General features: G+C 44.0%; 1 protein-coding gene across 1 annotated transcript; it reads right to left on the reverse strand.

Annotated features, from left to right (window-relative positions):
* On the reverse strand, window positions 1-19,123 carry lsm3 (LSM3 homolog, U6 small nuclear RNA and mRNA degradation associated). Its single transcript, XM_083661799.1, has 4 exons — window positions 19,076-19,123; window positions 18,110-18,220; window positions 13,054-13,149; window positions 1-1,276 (listed from the first exon to the last, which is right to left on the reverse strand). Exons 1-4 carry the CDS (start codon window positions 19,094-19,096, stop codon window positions 1,196-1,198), a joined length of 309 nt encoding a protein of 102 aa, XP_083517925.1. The 5' UTR covers window positions 19,097-19,123; the 3' UTR covers window positions 1-1,195.
* Window positions 19,124-22,814: the final 3,691 nt, after the last annotated feature.

Here is a 22,814-nt window from a genome sequence, read left to right on the forward strand (position 1 = left end):
TGTGCTTTTACAAATTGCCTTTTTTTATTAAATTCCATCAAAACCAAATGACAATGTGTCCTTACATGTCCCACATCGCACACTATAAAAAACACTAAACTAAAAAGATTAACTTAAAAAAGTCCAACAGAAACTGATGACGTCTCAAATATTCTGTAACTGCAAGATATTCCCACCGAACCAATAGTTTAATTTGAGGAATAATTTAGGCGGATGAACCACATGGCAAAATAAATCTGGTTCATCGCAAACAGTTTGAAACAATATTCACATATTTGTGACATGGTTTGGTACATGGAGGGGCAACTAAATTCCCCAGTGATGATTTAAAAAATAAAAGATTTGAGCAAACACCACAACTAAACTCCATGAGACTTGCAACTAAAATGACGGGCTGACATGACCCACGGTCCCAAATCAACCTCAAAACTATTGGTCAGGATACAAAACATCTCCACGCCAATCAAAAGTCCTCTAACATTTCTTCTCATCTTTCATTCCTTCTTCCTCTCCCTCAAAAACAACCACATCCTAAAAGAAAACAGACCTGGCTGAACTGGGGGCTGAAATGCAGCTAGAATCTGCATCTTTATTTTCCTCAATAACCTGGAGGTTAGCATGTCCGATTCCCTTGTCTCCAAGTCAATGGGATTTTTGTATGGAGATTTTGGTTAAATGTCTGAAATAAGGTATGTGCCGTTTAACAAAAGTTTATGAAACGGCAAACGTTGTGTTCAGCAAGATAATCTTCACAAGCGATGGTCGCTTTTATGACTTTTGAAACGTAAATACAATTTTTTTTAAATCGCGATTTTCAGAAAACACAAAAATAATTATTCTTTATATTATTAATTATTCATGATAATTATCTTGCTGAACACAAAGTTAGCAGTTTCATAAACTTTCGTTAACCACAGACCTTATTTCAGGCATTTAACCCAAATCTCCATACAAAAATCCCAATGACTTCCCGATGAGGGAAGGAGGAACTTCATGACTTCTGGTTTGGCACGTCATACACAAACACGTCCTCCCTGCAGTGCTCTATCATAATAAACATGGGAAAACTAAAGAGAAAAATAAAATAAAAAAAAAGCAGTGGGCTGCGTTTCACTCCCCCAGGTCAGCTCGTAGTGACGGCACGTCTTCTCCTGCAGGGGGCAGACTCTCCTCAGCCGGCATGAGGTGGGCGGGGTTAGCCCACCCTGAGGGGCGGAGCTACAAGGACCACGCCGTCTCCTCTGACGAACAACATGGGGATATTCCTCTTGGTCGACTGGGAGGAGAGAACAGAAAGAGACACTTTATGAATTTCACTGAGAGAACACTGCTAACTGCTGTTAGCAGAGGACGATTCAACAAGTTAAAGTGATGGTGGCAAACAAATAAAAATGGTTGCTTATTTGTTTATTAAAAGGATTGCCATTAGCTGCCGCCTAGAGAGGTAATGGGGACAGCTAGTCTTCCTGGGGTCCAAGACAAAATACACATTACACGCAATAATTAAAATACAAAAACACAAAGGAAAAGAACACAAGAAAGAATAAAAAGCAAATCTAAGCTAAGACAGACAATAGCAAGGTCAGCTAGCCCTCTAGTTGGCCAATAGTCCAAATATTAATATATGGTCCGTACAACTCTCTATCCACCTTATTTTTGAATGAATATGGTGTAAGGTCGGGTCTAGAACATGACTGATTGTTGCAGCTGGTTGTTAACGTTGGCAGAGGATCTGCACCGCTCGTACTCAGCGCATTTCCTCGTCAAAATCTGACGCTGGAAAAAAGTTGCTTGTCACAAAGAAATAACACTCGTTTGACGACTTACTTGAGGGAATGTAGAGCCCGACCGATATATCGGTTCGCCGATATTATCGGCCGATAACCGATATATCGTATCGGCCAATATGTTGGCTGCGCCGAAGTGTTTAAAACCGAGGATCAGGACTGACTCGTGTGAGGAATGTTATTGATCGCTACACCCACCGGGGAAAACCAAAACAACGGATTTAATCTGGCCTCCCCCCGCCACCTGCTATAGCCGTCAAGGTCACTAGCAGCAAAACTCTCCTGAAGCCTTGAGTGCAACCTGCGTCTCCAACATTCACCCCCCCGCCCTGACATCTGACGCCTGAACTCTGGACTGAATTGACGAGGCCATCTCCACAGCAACGCTGTGTTTAGCCGGAGGAGGCTCAGACCTACACACACACACTCATGGACCCAAGGACTCATAGGTCAACACACGGTCACGCACGCACTCCCCCAACCCCCCCCCCCTAAACCCCACCCCCCGCCTCCAGCAACTTCCCCCCGCTTTGCAACCCCCCCCCCCCCCTTCCCTCCCACGACGAACCAAACCGGCGCCGTAATGGCAGCCTCCCTGGTGTCGTGGTGTGGGTTGTCTTTGCTGGTAACCCTGTACATTTACAACAAATGTATCTGTATTGTATAATATTGAAGTGTGCCTTTATTACTTTTCTAATTAGTAATAATGTGAATTCTGAGTTATTTCATTTATATGCTTTGTCCAATCCAAATTGCTGGCGCTGTTCAATGGCGACCCGGTTTTGCTCTCCGACTCTGAGAGCGAACCAAGCAGAATTTCGCTCGTGATACTTGTACCATGTAGTGACAATAAAGTTTATCTCTCATCTCTCTCCGATATTGCAGTTTTTTTTTTAGTTATAGACGGCATGTTGTGTATATTTGATTTTTATTCTTAACTATTTGTTCTATTGTGTTTTTGTATTTCTAGTTATTTATAATTATTAAATTCCCAGTTAAGTTTACCGTTTCATTGCATTGATTTCATTTTGGACAATAAAGTTTATTATAAGCTGTAAAATATCCTGCCTACATTACATATTTCAATTCATGTCAACTCATATCTTTGTCAAGTTTTTGATATTTGAGGGATCATTGCAAAAAAATCGTGTAATATAATGTGTATATATAATGTAAGAATATCGGCCGATGGGGGGTACGGTGGTGCAGTGGTAAGCGCTGTCGCCTCACAGCTAGAAGGTCCTGGGTTCGACTCCCACCTGGGACGCTGTGAGCGCTGAAGGAATGCGTGCCCGTCCGCATGTCCTCGAGTGCCCACCGCCCGGGTGGGGTCTTCAAAAGGGCCTTTCTGTGTGGAGTTTGCATGTTCTCCCCGTGCCTCCCGGGGGTTTCCTTCATATAGGAACCCCTTCACCAAAACATGCAATATCCTGGTTGCTGATGTGGTGCCTCCTTTGGTCGTTAAGGGCGCCTGTTCGGAGGGAGGGGAACTCGTTGGAATAGCGTGATCCTCCCACGTGCTATGTCCTACCGGTGAAGCTTCCCCTGTCAGGTGACAAGAAGCGGCTGGCTAAAGCCTGGATTATGCTTGACGCTTTGGCCGGCCGCACGGAAATGAGAGACACGGAATCCGACGAGGAAACGTGTGGAGCTTGTATACTCTGTGTGGGTTTCTGCAGGCGGAATTGAGCGCGAGTCTTGAAAACTCCACTTTGTCCGCCCGTCCGCGTCCGCGTAGTTACAAAATTCGCCGTGCGCACGGCCGGTCGAAAACCGTCCGCACGGAGCCTTGCGGAGGGGCGTGTCTGCTGATTTGACGTCACTTTTCCGCGCGGACACTCGCGTTCCTCGCTGATGCAGAAAGCATAATGAGACCTTAACTGCCCATGTCTCGGAGGAAGCATGGAGCCAGTTTTCGGCTCTCCCCAGATCGGCAGAGGGTGGAGCAGCAACCAGGATAAATACATTAAAAATTAGCACTAATGGGGGATAAAAATTGGATAAAAAAAAAGAAAAAAAAAAAGAATATCGGCCGATATATCGATATCGGAATCTTTTTAATCCCTAATGTCGCTATCGGCATCGGCCTCAAAAATCCAGTATCGGTCAGGCTCTAGAATGTAATAATGTTATCTATCACATCCGCTATTGATGTATGAACAACTCGGGATATTTATCTGCGAGATGTTTGGCCAAGCTGGACGTGATTTGCTCCCATCATCCCTGCAGCTTTGAAACATGGTTTACAGATGCAGACAGGCGAAGTTGTGTCCATGTCAGCAACGTAACAGGGAGGGGACTGGGAGGAGGTGGGAGGGGCCTGGGAGGAGGTGGGAGGGGCCTGGGAGGAGGGGCCTGGGAGGAGGTGGGAAGGGACTGGGAGGGGCCTGGGAGGATTACACCGGAAGAATCGCCCATATTTCACGTAAGGCATCATGGCAGCTAGAAATAAAGTGGCTACTTTTGAAAACGTAACCTAGAAAAAAAAGTGATGTGACAACATCATTATGTGTGTGAGTGTGTGTGTGTGTGTGTGTGTGAGAGTGTACGAATAGGCCCCTGTACAGAAGCACAGTGACATTTGGTCATGTTTATATCCTTGTTTTGGCATGGGTGAGTGTGTACATATAGGTGTGTGTGTGTGTGTGTGTGAGTGCAGATGCAGATAGGATCTGAGCATCTTTTTAAAACCAACCCTCCCTTTGATGGAACAAATATTGCATGGTAGACAATTCCAAGAGATTATGGACCTGTATATGACGGTTTTATTCATGTAGTTCAGTGATACTCAACTTGCAGCCCGCGATAGGGGGCAGAGTGGCCCCCCGACCATTTTCTAATTCACAATGAAAGCTAAATCAAGTTTTAGTCAGCTCCAGCTAAATTGTCAAATATTGCTGCCTGCTCGCCGCCCAGGCACTTACATGTATTTAACTAACTTAACCTGTTTACACAAATTTGTCAGACTAAACTCCGGCTGAGACCCCAAAAAGAATTATACCAGTAGGAGTCAGTGCTTCCCAGTGGAGGCGATAAATGACTGTAGTGCAACTCGAGTCCACTTGGTGGCAATAATGCACCTGTAAGCTGGTTTGCCAACCACCAATAACTAAATAAAAAGAAGAAGAAGACAACGACGATGAAGAAGAAACTGAACGTTGCTTGTTTATTAAATGACCGTCTGCGAGATATATGGTGTCATATTCATACCAACCATTATGTCTGTCGTCAGCGTGAAAGTATGGCCCTCTGAGATCAAAACTTGAACCGCGTTTCTTTGTTGTTTGTAGGATACAGCTTTAGCACAAGCATAAAACACAACTCTAGAGAAATACATTTGACCTGGGGATCGTATGGATTTAAAAGACTGTTTTGAAGAACACCATCTTAGCCAGGTGAGTGATGATGGCAGTGTCCTGTTTACATTTCATGTTCACCTGAAAACAACTCAACTCAGACAGTGCGCTGTGCACCCCTAACCCCCCCCCCCCCACCCCAAAGTGAAATTCGATCTCCTTCGTTCATGTTGCCGACTTCGCTCTCAGTGACTCCGTTAGTCAGTTTATAAACAAACTATAACTAATAAACATTGGATTAATCACGTCGTCATGTTGCTCATTACTAATGCAAGTTGTGACGCTGAGGCAGCATTTTAATTTGCCAGAACCTGGAATAATGAAACATGTCGGTTCAGCTGGTTGGCATGAAATCAAACCGGTTTAAGCTTGTACACCGGACCGGACCGAAAAACCCAGAAATCGACCCATGCCGACATCGGCCGAAGCAGGCAGGCACACACACACCGCTTCCCCACCGGCCGCCATAGAGTCTTGTCCCCCCATAAACAGCAGTTTACAGCCAGGCAGACATCCTCACAGTCCAGTGTGTTTCCCCAGTTTCCCTCCGTTTCTTCTTCCCCTGGGGATGTAAGAGAACTCTTGGCCACCTTATGAAGTGGTTACCATACTCGTCTAGTCACAAGCCAGAGTTTTTTCCCCCCACAAAACCAGTCAGCGTTCTCAGCATCGATCTCCCCCCATGGAGGAAGCCCAAAACACATCCAGCTTGGTGCCTCAAAGCGCGGTTTCCCCCAGGCTGGACGCGCCGCCACACGAGCTCTCGACAGCCACCCAACACGGAAGGATTTCTTTCACAATAAATTGGTAAATGCACACCAATCGCTGTCAGTCATCCGCATCGTGAAACCCCATGCACACAGTGCAAATCTCAGCCGTCAAACCTGCTCCCAGACCCCCACACACTGAGCACCAGGAAGCACCAGCCCCACGGAGAACACGAGAGCGCAACCCGGCCTGGTGCGCTCTCCGCCTGGGTGAGGCGACCGACATTTAAGTGTCGATATCTAAAGAATGGAAGAAGGCAGAAACAAACTTTTTTCCCCCATGAAAGTACAGGCTTTGTTCTGTCTTTTGGAATATTCGGTGTTTACACAGTCATAGCAGAAAATATTCTGTGGGTCACGGAAAATCACTGAAAATGCTCAAAAACCCTGGCGGTGGCTGGCAACTTTTCCTTTGAAACTCTGGCGGGGAATGAGTTAAAGTGCCTATTTTATAAAATTTGACACTGCATAAAAATCAAAATGGCTCAAACTCAATGCTAATGCTAATCTTTTACATGTACCACACTGTGAGAATCCCCCCCAAAAACATTCACTTTGCATTTTATCTTGTGGAAAATTGTGAAAGCTGAAACTGAAACAGAAGGTGAAACTGTTGATAATCAAGACAAACTGGCATGTAAAGGGTTAAAATTCTGAAAATGAACATTGGGTATGTATTAGGGATGTGCCGATTCACTTATTTCCCGATTCGATACTATCACGATTCTTGGGTGCCAATTCGATTTATATTGCAATTCTTAAGTATTGCGATTCTACGATTATTGCAATTCGATATTACGATTTATTGCGATTTTTGTTTCTTTTTTTATTTTATTTTTTTCAGTTTGTTTGCTTTTTTACTCTAGAACATGGGAAAAGTTGAATCATACACTTCTAGAGACTGTATATTATATCATGAGTAGGGCTGGGCGATATAGTTAAAAAGTATATCGATATAACATCTTTCATATCAGTCGATATCGATAATTATTGATCATTTTAATTACCCGTTTTTATTAAAGGAGAATTTCGTTTTTAAGGCTGGCCAACAACAGGTAGGACGCTTTGCGGTGGTGGTTTTAGCGTAACCTACAGTATGTGGGGTTTGGCATAACCTTCGTTATTTCGAATCCCACATAGGTTACGCCAAACCCCACATAGGTTACGCTAAAACCACCACCGCAAAGCGTGTACCTGTAGTTGGCCAGCCGGCAGGAAAGTATCGCGGGACTTCACGAGACTTGGTGACCGAGATCACGTTTGAGGTAATTTGATCCCTGTGAAAGTCCAGGAAATGGCCTGGGGCGAAATATCACTCTGGTGGATGTTGAGGGATCACATTATTACAATATGTGGCGAAAACGGGAATAAAAATAGCTATTTAGATGCAGGAAAGACAGGCTCACACTTGGCCCCAAATCAGCTCCATTTTACAACTGACTTGGACGCTATTGATCTCAAAACAAAGCTAGGACGGCCAGAAACGCCGCGGACATCGCTGGGTGAGTGGCCAAATCATAATTATTGCCAGGAGATGGGTCCAGGTTAAAAAAAAACGAAATTCTCCTTTAATAAAAAAAATGAGAAGAAAGATTTTGCATTTAGCCCCTTCATTTTGAACCACCTTATTTTCAAGGCACACAGGTAGGTCTAATTTGTCACACACACACATACATGCTCTGAGTGCAACTGCAAGCAGTAATTTACAGACATGGTGACGTTTTACTTTGATGACAGCCTAGCGTTGCCAGCCTTCTAAAAAAACGTTTGGTAACGTGTATTTCAGGGTTGTAGGGTTAACGTTAGGTGAATCAGAGGTGTGGAAAAGCCTGGGTTTTGCTTTGACTTGCTTAACAACTACAAATATGTCATAGGCTGTAGGGCTGGAGGGCGACCGCGCTGGGGACCGCGCGCCGTTTGTTGGGTGAGAAAAAGCCTTGCCTCGCTGAAAATGCGGTAGGCTACATTTCTCCATATCAGTTATATACCCATCAAGACTCCGCCCAAGCAGAAGACATAAAGTTATAAGCTGTGTGCTCAATAGATGACATGAGTTATTCCTGTCCCAAAGTACAAGTAAAACCTTTCTAACAGTTCAACTTTGTCTCTGCTCACAGTGGATGCCATTCCGTAAAGGAACGCTGCAGACGTCCGCATTTGTGAAATTGATGTCTTAACATTAACGTTAATTTCCTGGGCGCTTATTAATAGATAGAACACATGTTAACACGTTACGTTAACACGAATTGAAACTCGATCACCCACTCATCGAATTCTTTGTAACGCCGGGTGAGATCAAACGAGTGGCGTCAGCGGAGGACCAAAATGCGAGACTCATTAGCCAGGAATGGGTCTCGCGCTACTTTTGCATGCTAAAATAAAGCTGATAATGTACAATTTGATTCAAGGGGGGGGAAACCCTTTCAGAGTACAACACAAACTGTCTATTTTGCTGCAACTCGACAGTGCTGCTTAATCCAGGACAGGAGATGTCAGCCAGGACTCTCGGCTCTGCATTGTCAAGGGATTTGATTAGCTGTGTGTGAGTGGGGGCGGGTCATGGGGCGGGTGCACTCGGAGTTTGTCTGTAAATGATTGGCTGTTTCCGTGTCACTTGTACCAACAAGGTACATGATTGGCTGTATGAGCCACAGAGCAGAGGGATGCGCTCTATAATGTGATGGACGAAAGTGGTAACATTTCATACATAAACAGAAAAAATGCGATTATCGATTCTGGAATAAAAGATCGATTCACAAAATCGTGACATTAAAAATCGCGAAAAAACTATGGAAAACATACTTTTTAAGACAAGATTTTCAATAAATGATTTTCAATTTTTAACTCATTAAGTGCCATAGACGACCTAACTCGTCTTACATAATCCAGCGCTTAAGTGCCAAGGACGGACTAACTCGTCTTACATAAAGATTTTTTTTTTTTGACAGTGGGACATCAATCAACCCCTTTTACATCTTCGAGATAACTATTTGGAGCAAGAGCATGTGTGTAATCTATTTTACCGACCACTAAGTGGCGACAGAGACCGAGAGAAGTCACAGCCACGGGACCCAAAAGCCACAAAAGCAGCCGCCTCCCGCGGAAATGGCTTGGCGATTTTACAGTCAGAAGCCCGGACACACACACACAGAACGGACAGAGATCCCTTCCCCCCAGAGCCGCGCAGCAACGCGCGAACACACACACACACACACACACACACACACACACACACACACACACACACACCGCGGAAGCAAGCCATTCAAGGAAATGGCGACGCGATTTTACAGTAATCCATTTCAGACTCGTCTTGCCCGACAGGCAGACAGGCAGGCAGGAGCAACGCGCTTCTGACACGCCCGCTGTTAGAGCCAGGAGGAAGGAGGAGAAGACACACGGAGGGAGGAGTTTGAATGAGAGGGGTGTTTCCTGTTGTTATGGAGGAAATTACTGTTCAAAACTATTGTTTAGAATGTCTGACGGTCTTACTGATGCCAAAAATGAATGGTTAAAGTGACTGTTTCACAAAAAGCCATTTATCTCTGAATAAATTTCCAGACGCTGAAACCATGCTGTACTCAACGGCTAATATCTACATAACTACTAACTCTGCAAACTAACTCTTTTAGACAGAGAAAGCACACATTCTATTAGTTATTTTTAGATGATTGATGTTCATGAATTCTTAACAGAAAAGAATCCTCGGCTGTTCTAAAATGAGCCAGAATCGTCAAAAACACCCCTGGCACAACTTACCTACAGGAATGAAAACATGGCTGGCATTCAATGTGTTAATAACACACTTATTTTAATAATAAAAACTAATATTTGAAAAAATTTAATTTGTTGCCCAGCCCTACTTTCCAATATTTCCAGACATTACTCAGATGGCCTGCAAGGTTAGAGAGCACAGACTTTACCCACCCAAGGCCCAAGTGCAAAGTGTCGTCGCTGGCAGAGCCGGTCTAGTTTAGCAGAGCAGGTCTAGTTTAGCAGAGCAGGTCTAGTTTAGCAGCTCCCGGGTCATTTCCAGAACATGCCGTGAGCAGGCGGGTGGGGGTGAGGGAAAGCCAGTGAGACAAGATTATTACAGACTATTGCAGCGCTCCCCAGTACAGTTCCAGCATTTAACTGCCAGGAAAAGACACTATATGGACACGCGGCCTTAAATGACAATATTTCAAATTTGGATTGATAATCTTCATGAACGTTAATCACTTTCATGCCTTTTGAAGCGTTTTCTAAAAATCACGTAAAAAAAACACATTTACGTTTCAAAAGTCATAAAAGTGATTCACGTTTGTGAAGATTATCCTGCTGAACCCAGATTACCGCTCCCATAAACTCTTGTTAACCACAAACTTTATTTTATGCATTTAAGCAAAATCCACATCCTAAAGCCCCATTGACTTTTCCCCGTAGGATCCAGGAAGTCCGGAACTTCCGTCTTCCATGCTACTTCTGGACTCACTCCTGCAGTGCTCTATAACATTACATAAACTGGGGCAGCGCCACAATATCAGCACATCCGGGCACAACATTAGCATTTAGCATGTGTCTGTCATATCGGCACAGCAGTAACTTAGCTCTGTAACTCACCCTGACAGACCGTCTCCCGCTCTAAAAAATGTTTGTAAAAACAAGGCCAGGTCGAAACCTGGCATAGGCCCGTGTGCTGCTAATTTGAGTGGGAAGAGGGAGAGGATTTGCTAGTGTGTCAGATTATGCGTAATGCATATGACTTTGACATTGGATTATTCCAAAATGCTGCAGTAAAACCACTTGAAAATCACCAGGTAGGTAGACTGGGGAGTACTGAGCAAGAATCTGGTGGAGTTTGCAGAAAACAAATTGATTTGAAGTTTTCATGGCCTTTTGAAAATCAGCCTATGTAAAGAGGGCTATTATAGCGCCACCATGAGGTCAGTCTGACATAGATCCGTACCTAAATTTAATGCCTTCTTCCTTTGTCCATGCTTCACCCTTCCACCAAGTTTCATGAAAATGTCTATATTAGTTTTTGTCTAATTCAAATAAACAGACAGGCAAATGGCACCACAAACAACCTCATTGACAGAGGTAATTTTTAAAAATGTTGTCTTGAATAACAATAAAGTAGCCTTAATGACAGATGTATGCATTTCAACAGGGGAAAGTGATAAGAAAAACATTATCTGTGCTGTTTACAACAAGCTATGTGGCCATTAGTATCCGTTTGTGAGTGTACGAGGCGTACCTGAAGGCACCATGAGGGCTTCACCCACTCTTTACCGTACAAAGCGAAGTAGACGCTCAATTAATTTTACGTGCAGATAGCGCGACTACGCTTCCCCAAAGTGCGGATGGCGTGACCGCAGTTAAAATGAAGTGCTTTAATTTAAGAGAAATAAGTTTCCCCTTTTCTTCACTCCATTTCACATTTACACTCTCAGCCGACAAACAACCTTTTCTCTTGAGAGAAGTGAGCTGTCTGTCTGTCTGTCTGTCTGTCTGTCGATCAATGCAATTGCAATGCAAACCTCGCATGCTGTTGCGTTGGGCAATGAGTGTGCCCTGGCGTGTGTGTGTGTTTGCTCATGTGTGGCGCCGCTTCCATAGACAGGTCAGGATCGCACCGCACTTCACACGAGACATACAGGGTTTGATCTGCCCGTAAGAACAATGAATGGACATGTAAGAGTGGTTTCTTTTGAGCACACCATGTGAAATTACTATCTCTCGCCTCGCCTCCGTCCGTGTGTCACACTCTCGCAGCACCACTGAGAACGAAGCAACAGAGAGAAACGATTCGCTTATTTGATTGGCCGAGTAGCATCACGTGTGATGATTTACAGTGCATGCATTGGTCTGTGAGCTTCCTGGCAGATAAACCAGTACCGTAAAGGCTAGAAAAGCATGTGCCGGTTAAAATAGAAACGCTCCGTGAAAATGTAACAATTCTCAATGATTTGTAGGTTATAGCGCTCGGTCCGGACAGGACGGCGTCTGGGTCCGGATGCTGGACCGGAGTCCGGACTTTGAGGATCGCTGGCCTACACCATTCAGCGTGCATTTCAGCTTCGGTGTATTACTGCCACCTACCGGACTGCAGAGATGTGCAGGACCAGCAAATAGGCCAGTAAATAGGCCAGTAAATAGGCGAGCAAAGTCATTCCGGACAAACAGGAATGTAAGGCCCTGTGTGTTCTCCACACACGGGCCAAAAACATTAAATTCCACAATTTCTCCAAACTGGCATGTGTTGTGACGGTAAAGGCTAACTTGATACTTTTCAATGGTTCATCGAAGAGGAAGGCACAATGTGAAGACGCAATGACACAGCACACCACCTGCATGAGTTGTATTAAGACCAAGCTGATACTGCCCTGCTTTTGAGCACTGACCAACGATGTATTTAAACAATGAATGCTTGCTATGCTGATACCACTTATCCATCATGCACGGCCATCACGTCATTTTACTACTCTATTAGATCAAGGACAGGTGTTACAGTATTAAAGCTACATGATGGTATGCCATGATCTGATTATTATACTTGAGTTTATGTGATTTCTTTGATATTTAACGTTATATTTGCAACCAGATACTTTAACAGCGTCATGACTCAATAACGTTACACCCTCTTGGCAGAGGTCTGCACTCCGACTGAGCGCATTGCCCTTAATTGCCTCGTGAAAAAAGTTTGCTTGTCACAAAATAACACTCATTTGACTTGAGGGCATGTAATTATGTTACGATCACATTCGCTAACCTGACGCTCTTTCTGAACAAGTCGGGATGTTTGGCCAAGTTGGACGCGCTGCTCCCTTCGCCCGCGTCGTTTTGAAACATCGTTTACAGACGGGCTGTGTTGTGTCCGTGGGCCCCGACAGTAAGCAAAGTCATTCCATATTTTGCTATTCCTGGCTGTTCATTGGCTAATGAGTCACGCATTTTGGTCTTCCGCTGACGCCACTCTCTCTCATTATTGCTCTGGCTTAGATATTGCATGTGCACCATTGAATTCACAGGCGTCAACGCTGTTTTGCGTCGTTTTAACTGACAAATCGTACCAGTGTACTTTGATGCCAAAATGTGTGCATGGTACGAAAAATGCGTGCAGGTTGGCAGGTCTGTTAACGGTGAGGGTTAGTGTGGTACCTTGTAGAGTTCTTCATAAGTCTCCTCATCGATCTCCACCGTCGTTACCGTCTCCTCCACGTCGCCCAGGATCATGTTCAGGTGCTGGTCGTACGCCTGGGACCATGAACACACACACACAAACACAGGTTTTTTATCATAGACTAGGGCCAGGGGTCGTGGGGTTTTCTTCCCACACGACACTGCTGTCATTAACACATCTTCAGCCAGAGAGGAGGAGCTAAGACCGCCTGCTGCCGTGATTGATATGATTGGTTGGAATGTAAATCTGCAGGCTGTTGTCAATTAGGGTTGCAACGGATCATATCACAGTTTTTGAGTCACGTCATTTTTCGGATCAGCAAAACAGGAGAAAAAAAGAAAAAATAATTAATGAATATAAGATTATTTGCTACTTTGACTCTGATACAGATCTCTGTAGTCTTGCTCATGGTCTCGCCCACAGCACTATCTGATTGGTAACAGTCATGCCTATGCCACAGACAGGCAAAGCAACAGGTGTTCCAGGGAGTTCCCCAAACGTTTGAGTAGCCAGTCAGATTGAAAAAGTAGCCGGATCATGTTCGCGGCGTTCGTTCCAGGGGTCCTTTCCCCCCAATTAATAAACAAACCTCAAATATGTATCCATGAGTGTGACAATTGAAATAATACAAATAAACATTCTTATTAGGGCTGTCAAACGATTAATTTGATTAATCTTGCGATTAACTATAGTTAATCGCGATTAATCGCATCTTTGTATCGCATGTTTAAAATGCCATTATTTTGCATTTCAAAGCATTTTTAATTAGATATTAATCATTCTTACCAGTGTGTCGTGATTGGGAATCAAATTAATGCAAATAAATGTACTTTGTGATCTTGAATTTTAGATTTATTTTCAATTCAATAGACGTGGAATGTAGACAGGAGGTAACAATGTCTACAAAATATATCTAGAACCGATACTTCCGGCGGCGGCGCTGTGGAGCAGTCGAAACCCAAAATGACACCGCTGAAGAAGGCTGTGTCTGAGCTAAAAACTTTGTCACTTCCATGTGAATAATGGCTCGGTATTGGAAACTGAGTATTGATAACGTGTATATCGCGTGAAGCCATTGGAGCCGACCTCCCAGTGGTTAGAGGACCCGCGCATCCGAGACTCTGAAGGAAGAATGAGTGATGAGTCTCACGCTAGCTACTATTAGGTGATCGCTCGCCTCAAACTCGATGTACTTCGGTGATATTTTAATTCCGTTTTACACAAGGTTCACGGCTCTCGAGTTATCCACTGTGCCATTTGGGGAGTTTTTTAAAGTAAAACGAGCCATTTAGAAGCGTATTGCTGTCATTCTTTTCCATGCCTGCCTGCATAAGCAGGAGACAGGAAACCGAACGGCTTGACTACAAGTACGGGTGCGACGAACAAGCAATGTTAGAACAAAGAAAATGTTCTCTGGTCTATGAAATACAGGGGCACAATTAAAATTTGATACAGAACAATATAGCATGTATTCAATATGATTCTATTAATCTCTGATACGTTACAATTAAGTTGAATTCAATTCAAAGTATTATCATGATGCAACATGTATTTCCTACCAGAATGCCTCAATACAGCTCATTGGCTATTGTTGTAATTTAATTATAATAATAAACCTTTATGTAGTCATGTTTGCCTAAGTCCATACTATCCACTAAAAACTTAATAGCTTTCCATTTGTATTTACAGCGTATTATAATTCTTCTATGCTTGTCGGTTGTTTAAAATTATTTCCCCTTATTATACCATTGGTCGTTGGTGCTGCATCCAGTGAAAATCACTGACCAGTCTAGTAACGTTAGATACTGCCTGGGTGTTGAATATGCAGCTAATGTTAGCTGTTGTGCCATTAGTTTGATAAAGGAAACAAGGACTGTTGAAAACCATTAGCTGTGTAATGTTATCAGATAGCTGATATAGATGGTCTATCTAACAGACAACATAACGTTAGCCAGATCGTCAACAGGACTTTTTGAAGATAACGTTAGCGAGTGGCATGCTAACGCTTGCGTTGCTAACACGAACATTAGCTGCTAACTAACTAGCGATGTCATTCATGCAAGCCAGCTAACGCTAGGCGCTAGCCATAACTATCATCTGCTGCAGCGGTAGCTTTGTCTACTGTGTACAAATGCATCGTCTGACACATTTTAATTCCATCTGTTTATATCAGAGTCCCTCACTGTATTCCAATCCTGCCTCAGTCAAGACCCATCTCTTCTCCTCTGCCTTCTCTTAAGTTCCCCCTGCCTATCCCTGTGTGTCTGTGTCGTGTTTTTCATTGTCTGGTGCACCTTCGTCGCCCCGCCCTTTTAGTGTTTAGTGTAAAGCGTCTTTGAGTCGTTGAAAAGCGCTCTATAAATCCCATTTATTATTATTATGTGACTCGTGTCTTGCCAGCCAGTTACTGGCTACAGTGGCTCGTGGCGTATCATTACAGAGTACCAAACACTTTTTCTGGCTGTCGGTCTTTCTTCTAAACAGCCGACTGACTGAGCCGAGCCAGGCAGGGTCACATGCACCATTGGTTCAGCGCAGTAGGATGTTCATCAGTTATCGAAAATCGATAATTGATCGTTAAGGAATGGAATCGATCATGTGGAATTTTTATCGATTTTGTTATTATTATTATTATTTTTTTTTGCGGACTAGGTTTGGGTGGAATTCGTTCCTCCTCACCCCACTCCATTGCACAGCTGACTAACGTGAGGTGGAGCTTCATATAGTCTCTAGTTTTCTGGCTGGGCACGGGCCTTTGTGCCAACAAAACTGTTTTAAACATGGGGAATTCACACCGCCATGCGCCGGGGACAGCAGAGTGTTGGAGAGGACACACATTGAAATAAAGAGTTAATTGAGGAGAACACGTCTTTCGTATTTTCTGCCATAGGCATTCATTTTGTAAAAAAAAATATATATATTAAAAAAATATTATTAATATGATCGATAATCAATAATTGATCGTTAATTTTCCCTGATTTTCGATTATGGAAATTTTTCAAAATTAACATCCCTACAGCGCAGTGCTGCATTCAAGTGCAGTTGGCCACAGCCTTTAAACGTCCACAGCATAAGCACAACATTAAAAAATGTATTGAACGGTCGAATTCTGTACTCGCACACGTGCTCCAAATTGCATTTTACAATTCGCACTGTTCTATTTTTAGTAGCATATGTGAGTAAAATGCTTGCACTGTCGAGCCCTGCATGACGCAGTGTTTCCCATTCATGAATACATTTATGGCGCACCGCCACAACGCACTGATGAGCGCCACATCAGAATTTGACGGAGTATTTTCCCCTCTCAAAACTCCACATTGGCCCGCTGTCTCTCTCTCTCTCTCTCACTCACACACACACACACACAGGACAGCAGAGTGATTGAGTGATATCAGGCCAATCAGTGTTTTCAAGACACGTGATCGATTAAATGCATCGTCATTCGTTGAGATGCATGTGGGGGAGGCGGCCGCATCTACTCAGAAAGTCCGCAACCAGGAAATCACACCATCACAGCGAGAAGCGCCGCCGGTCTGCTTCGTCCACCTCGGCGAGTCGGCAGCGGTCGTCAGACTGCTTCGACAAAACAGCTTGGGAGTCTGGGAGCAGGGCTGCGTGTGTAACCAGGTTAAACATCGGGGCTGCGTGTGTAACCAGGTTAAACATCAGGGCTGATGTTTAACCTGGTTAAACATCAGGGCTGATGTTTAAACTGCGCCCTGATGCGGTGGAAATGGGCCATAAGTGGGAAAACCTGCAAAATCGGCAGTGTATCAAATACTTGTTCTCCCCACTGTATATACAGACGGGTTTTGATGTGTCCGTGCGTGGGCTTGCCCTGCACGCCTCGGCAACATAGCCGTTGTAATAATCTGACTGTATGGTTGTAATATTAAGTGCTGACTCCGCCTGCGTGGGCCAGATTCGACATAGCCTACTACGCTGTTAGAAATGACAAGCAAACCCTATCCTGCTGCTCTGTCTCATGGAGGAGAGGAGAGGCTGCACTCGCTGTTTACCAGACAGGCAGAGGAGAGAGAAAAGCAAGCAGCACCCGTACCAATTCATAGGCAAAATCCGTTGTGATTGAACACATTAACATTGCTTCCCATGGTCAGAAAATGTCGCCAAATTTTGTCGCTAGTCGCTTTTGAGAAATAAAGTCACCAAGGGGGTCTGAAAAGTAGTAAATATAGTGACAAGTGACGCTGAGCGTGAGCAGAGGACTGGAGACTAGAGTGTCAGGTCTGCTACTGTACCGTACTATACTGTCAGTGTCAACCTAGTGACATCATCTAGCAGCGCCCTAGTGGGCTAAAAGCTAAAATAATGTTAATCTTTCTAGCACATCTAGGTAAATTTCAGACTTGAAAGTACGGTAGTGCCCTGTCTTGTCTGAGGTGAAATGCAAATTAACTAGAGTCATATGATCAAATGTTTCATGTCCACTTTAACAATACCATGTAATACTGATAACCGTGATCATTTTGGTCACTGTAATGGTGATATGCAATTTTCTTATGGTTTCGTCTCTACGCTGGTTGCAGATTTTGCCTGTGTGGTGCAGGCTAGTCTTTTAGATTTAGTCTTTTAGAGTTTGCCTGTATGGTGCAGGCTAGTCTTTTAGGTTTAGTCTTTTAGAGTTTGCCTGTATGGTGCAGGCTAGTATTTTAGGTTTAGTCTTTTAGAGTTTGCCTGTATGGTGCAGGCTAGTCTTTTAGGTTTAGTCTTTTAGATTTTGCCTGTGTGGTGCAGGCTAGTCTTTTAGATTTAGTCTTTTAGATTTTGCCTGTGTGGTGCAGGCTAGTCTTTTAGGTTTAGTCTTTTAGAGTTTGCCTGTATGGTGCAGGCTAGTCTTTTAGGTTTAGTCTTTTAGATTTTGCCTGTATGGTGCAGGCTAGTCTTTTAGATTTTGCCTGTATGGTGCAGGCTAGTCTTTTAGGTTTAGTCTTTTAGAGTTTGCCTGTATGGTGCAGGCTAGACTTTTAGGTTTAGTCTTTTAGATTTTGCCTGTATGGTGCAGGCTAGTCTTACATGCAGCCGGCCGCGCAGCTCCCGGTCGTTCCTCATCTTCACGTAGATCCTCTCATCTAGACTGAGTCTGATCAGATCCAGGGGCTCCTCCACCGTGTTGGTGGTCTGTTGCTGCAATACACACATGGCAAATTAACTTAGACGTGATATCCAGAAGATTTCTCCACCCAGTCTGTGGTCTGTTGCTGCAGGCAGTGAGTAGGCTGGAGGAGGTAGAGTTTAAAAGAACAGATTTTAAGGAAACAATGTTACAGACCTGCCAACCTTGAGAAATTATTTTGAGTACCATACACCGGCGCCCGAGCGTCACAACTCGCGTGTGTTTTGGGCACACACAAGTCAAAAGTTTGAGTACACCTGCTTATGCTTTTAGTATAAGCAGTCACTTGTCAGTTTAGGGCACTTAAAACAAGAGATGACAGATACCAGGGCAGACAAAATCATACACGTGCCCTATTTTGGGATGAAAAAGGTGACTGTCACCTAAAGGCGAGTGGCGACTAGTTTGCATCTCTGTTTGATACACAACAGAAATTAAGCTTCAATGGTCTGAACGTTAATTAAACAATTAAATTAAGATACAAGAACAAAATATCCCCAAAAACTAAAAACAAACACACGAGGTACAACCAATCGAGTAATTTGTTACTGGATGAAACACTTCGCTAGGATATCTTTCACTTTTAAAAACGCTTTAAAAACGATTGTCTAATTTAGTAGTAAGTTAGCCTGAGAACATGCTTTGCTTCCAATATGAGCTAACGTGACAGGCTACACAAGCTAACTGAGCTAGCTTGTTTAGCAGGCCCGCCGTGCTGTTACAGAGGACTGCAGCGAACAGCACAGCGCATGGTGCGCTTTAACACATCAACAGCAACAAAACAAAACAGCAACACATTGCGTGTGTGTTCACACTGCTCCTGCATGCAGGTGCTGTGAGAACAGAGCCGACATAAACACACCAACCTGCTCAACTTCATCCGCCATGTTTTCCTGTCTGTCTGTGACGTCTGGGCTGACCCAAGGAACCTTTAAAGGAGGAAAAGACTTCACTCACATCACGTTAAATCCCATCTGTTTCGGGTCACCTTTGATTGAAAAAATGCCTCCACCAAGGCAACCACATTACTTGAAGTTGATGTTGATCATGATGTTTAGCTAATCTAGCTCTATTTTGGACCAAACAGGGGCTTGAGTTGAAATAGCCATGATCTGTTTATAGACCAATAATAATGAAAACAAACACGCACATTTAGCTAGATTTTAAAAACGACAGGCAGATATTATGGTTTATAGTGGGATTTACCTTGCCCGCACTATTCACTTCAATGGAACTGGCCCCTAAGTATTGCCCCAATGCAAAACTCGAACGCTGTAAGGTGAGTGATGTCTCTTCCTTCTTTATAAGTTCCTTTGTCTGACCCACCCGGAAAATGGGTTGCCAGGTCCGCGGAAAACACGGTATTTTGTAGGATGACTCCGACAGACACAGCAGTAGAGAAACGGTATGAACATTTCATATCATTTTAATTTCCCTCCGCGGATCAATAAACTTTTCTATTCTATTCTATTCTATATACGCAGGGAAGTTGCCAGCATAACTCCATATGCCTGCCCTTCTCCAAAACAACTGAAGTCAGTGGGGAGTCTCTGGGAACCAGACCAGTTCTTCACAGTAAAACATCTGAACTACAGATTATTTATTTGCAACAAATAATGGTGTAGTCGTTCTATTCAGTGTGATTGTCTGACTGTTTTTGTTTGGGAATTGTCCCCATTGACTTCAGTTGTTTTGGAGAAGGCTGCTACCACGTTGTTCTGGCAACCTCTCTACTCTGTGTGTTATATGGACAAACACATTTCACCTGTTTCATTTGAGAGGGCCAGGGGCAGGGGGTGAGTGTAGGCCTATCATACGATTTTCAGGTTTGGGCGAACTATTCCTTTAAGGCGGGAAACAAAGAAACCTGGCAACCCTGTGCGGTCGGTGGGTTCAGGACCACTCTCCTCCTCCCTCCCTCTCTCCTTCCAGACCATTCCATCCTCCAGTCCTGCGCCACACGCAACCACAGGAAACACGTCGCCCCAGGGCTGTCCGGTAAGTGACACTTGATTTTATTTAATAACGTTACACACGTTTTCACCTCAACAGCTGGTGCGTGTCCTATGTGTCCTATTGTGTGGAAACTCTCTGATGATGCCGCTTATATCGACTGAGTGCAAGACAGCTGTCCTGTCCTCCAGGGAGTCACGTTACATAACCGGCCGCCTGCCACGCGCCTGTCGAGGTTACAAGGTCATCCGCTTTATGAGGGTTAACATCACTGTTGGAACTAAAACCAAATTCCACATTTTGATATAACTGTAGTAGGCCTAGCTAACTGTAGGCCTAACTAACTGTAGGCCTAACACGTTTTTACTGCACTATTTTCATTTTGTAATTGTCAAGTTTGATCTGTATCCTGTATAGCTATGTCTGTCTGTTTGTTATTCTTTGTCACTGTATTATTGTTATTAATAAAAACAAGGCTAGGTTGAAACCTAGCATATGGCCGGCGTGGGAAAGCGTTGATGAGCCTGTTGTCAGCCAAAGTGGCTGGCCCATTTGAAATTGTACGAGCCAGGCACATGTGTTTACCAGGCAGGCATATTTTGTAATCCCACGTTTGTGTAACTGACATTTGTGTAACTGTTGTCTTGATTTGGGCGATATGGACCAGAAATATTTTTTTCTCTCTCTTCTGACGCCATTGATTGTATATGCACAAACGCAGAAACACACACACGCAGACACACACACATACACACACACACACACACACACACACACACACTCACACTTAACATAGCAGGCTGGCATCTTCGAAGGAGTGAAAGAGTGGTCAGTGTGTCAGACACACACACAATACACACACACACACACACACAGTAGACACACACAGACCTTGAGTAGGGCTGGGCGATCTGGACCACAAATATTATCTCTGTATTTTTTTTCTCTTCTGACGCCATTGACTGTATATAAACAGCCAGTTCAGACTTCACACAACCAAACAGGAGACAGAAAGTATATAATGTTTGTTTTTTAAAGTATACAATAGTACACTTACTGCCACAGTGGCGTCACTGTGGCATGCAGGCGTGCAAAGACAACTTTATTATTATTTTTATTTTTTTGAGACAGGGACAATGGATAGTCACAAACTGTCCCAGACTTAGCTAGGAAGCTAAATTTCATCTGCAGTCCCTGGGTCCCTAGATGATACAAGGACAATCAAAAACACAATAAAACAGTTACAATGTAAATCTGATACACATGCATGTACATAATCAAATTCAAGTACAAAAGCATAAAATACAACACATACAAAATAAGAATAATAAAAGATGCACTGTTGTTAACTCATTGAGTGCCAATGACGTCGATCGACGTCAAAGTAAATAGTGACGTAGAGTGCCAATGACGTCGATCGACGTCAAATGCGTTTTTTGACGGTGGGACGTGGATCAAAGCCTCCTGCATCTCCTGTACAAATATTGTAGCTATTGAAGGTGTATAACCTATTTTACGGACTCATTAGGTGGCGACAGTGCTCTCCAGATTAGAGAAAGGTCAGGAAAACAGCAGGAAAAACCCCCGTGATGAAAGAGAAACCGCTCATGCTGCAGCCAGAGCCATATAGATTGCTCTGGCTGCAGCTGACGTTGGCTGCGAACAGCAGTCAATCCGCTCCCACAACTGAGCCCCTCTGCCTCTGTCTGTCTGTCTGCATAGTTTCTCCACACGATTAGCCGCCAGAAAAGCAGCACCCGACACTGAAAAGCCAAACCATTCTCAGCAGTCCGGTTTGGCTTTTCCGTGTCGCGCTGGGAGCCGGCGCACAAAAACGGAGCACTCCGAAAATAGACGCTGGGTGCGTGAGGCTGTGTGTTAGTGTGGGGAGGAGTTTGCAGCTGAGGGGGGGGAGAGGGGGGTGGGGCACGCAGGGCGCCACACAACTACACCATGTCACTACATCAGAAAATATTAGCTAGAGTCAGTGAATGTGCTTGAAATGCTTCATTTCACAAAAGGCTGAATAACTCAGCTTCTAATTTGAAACGCCTGAAAACGCTGAAAACAACCTATCTTCTCCGGCTCATAACTAAAGAACGGAAAATGGTATCAATAAACTTTTTTTTGCTGATGATACAAGAGAGTCTCCTTGTTCTTTGTGCGTGTTCGGTGTTTACATAGTAATATCACACAATATTCTGTGGGCCTCGAGAAATCACTGAAAACGCTCTGAAACTCTGGCACTGGGAGCGTCCGTTCTCCAAAAGTGGCTGGCACTCAATGAGTTAAGTATTGGTTGTTAATGATTAGATGATTGTTGGGATTTCAGCCATGATTTTAGTTGGTTTTTAAAACTAGTAAAGTTAGGGCTTTGTCTGATGCTACTGGGAGTAGAGTAGAGTTCCAGATGTTTGTAGCTCTGATGGAAAAAGCTGATCGGCCAAATTCAGTGCGTTTCAGTTGAACTGCACAGTTGCCTCTGGTGGCGTTTCAGTTGAACTGCACAGTGGCCTCTGGTGGCGTCTCAGTTGAACTGCACAGTTGCCTCTGGTGGCGTCTCAGTTGAACTGCACAGTGGCCTCTGGTGGCGTTTCAGTTGAACTGCACAGTGCCCTCTGGTGGCGGCTCTTGTTTGTTTGATGTTGTCTG

The sequence above is a fragment of the Poromitra crassiceps genome (assembly GCF_964638095.1).
Source record: "Poromitra crassiceps genome assembly, chromosome: 27".
NCBI lineage: Eukaryota > Metazoa > Chordata > Actinopteri > Beryciformes > Melamphaidae > Poromitra > Poromitra crassiceps.

Excerpts from the sequence above, each read along its gene's own strand:
- lsm3 (XM_083661799.1), bottom strand. The coding sequence starts at position 19,096 with ATGGCGGATGAAGTTGAGCAG. Across the intron at positions 13,150-18,109 it reads AGCTGCGCGGCCGGCTGCAT|GCGTACGACCAGCACCTGAA; the intron begins GTAAGACTAGCC and ends TCATGGTCCCAG. Across the intron at positions 1,277-13,053 it reads CTTATGAAGAACTCTACAAG|TCGACCAAGAGGAATATCCC; the intron begins GTACCACACTAA and ends CTCTCCTCCCAG.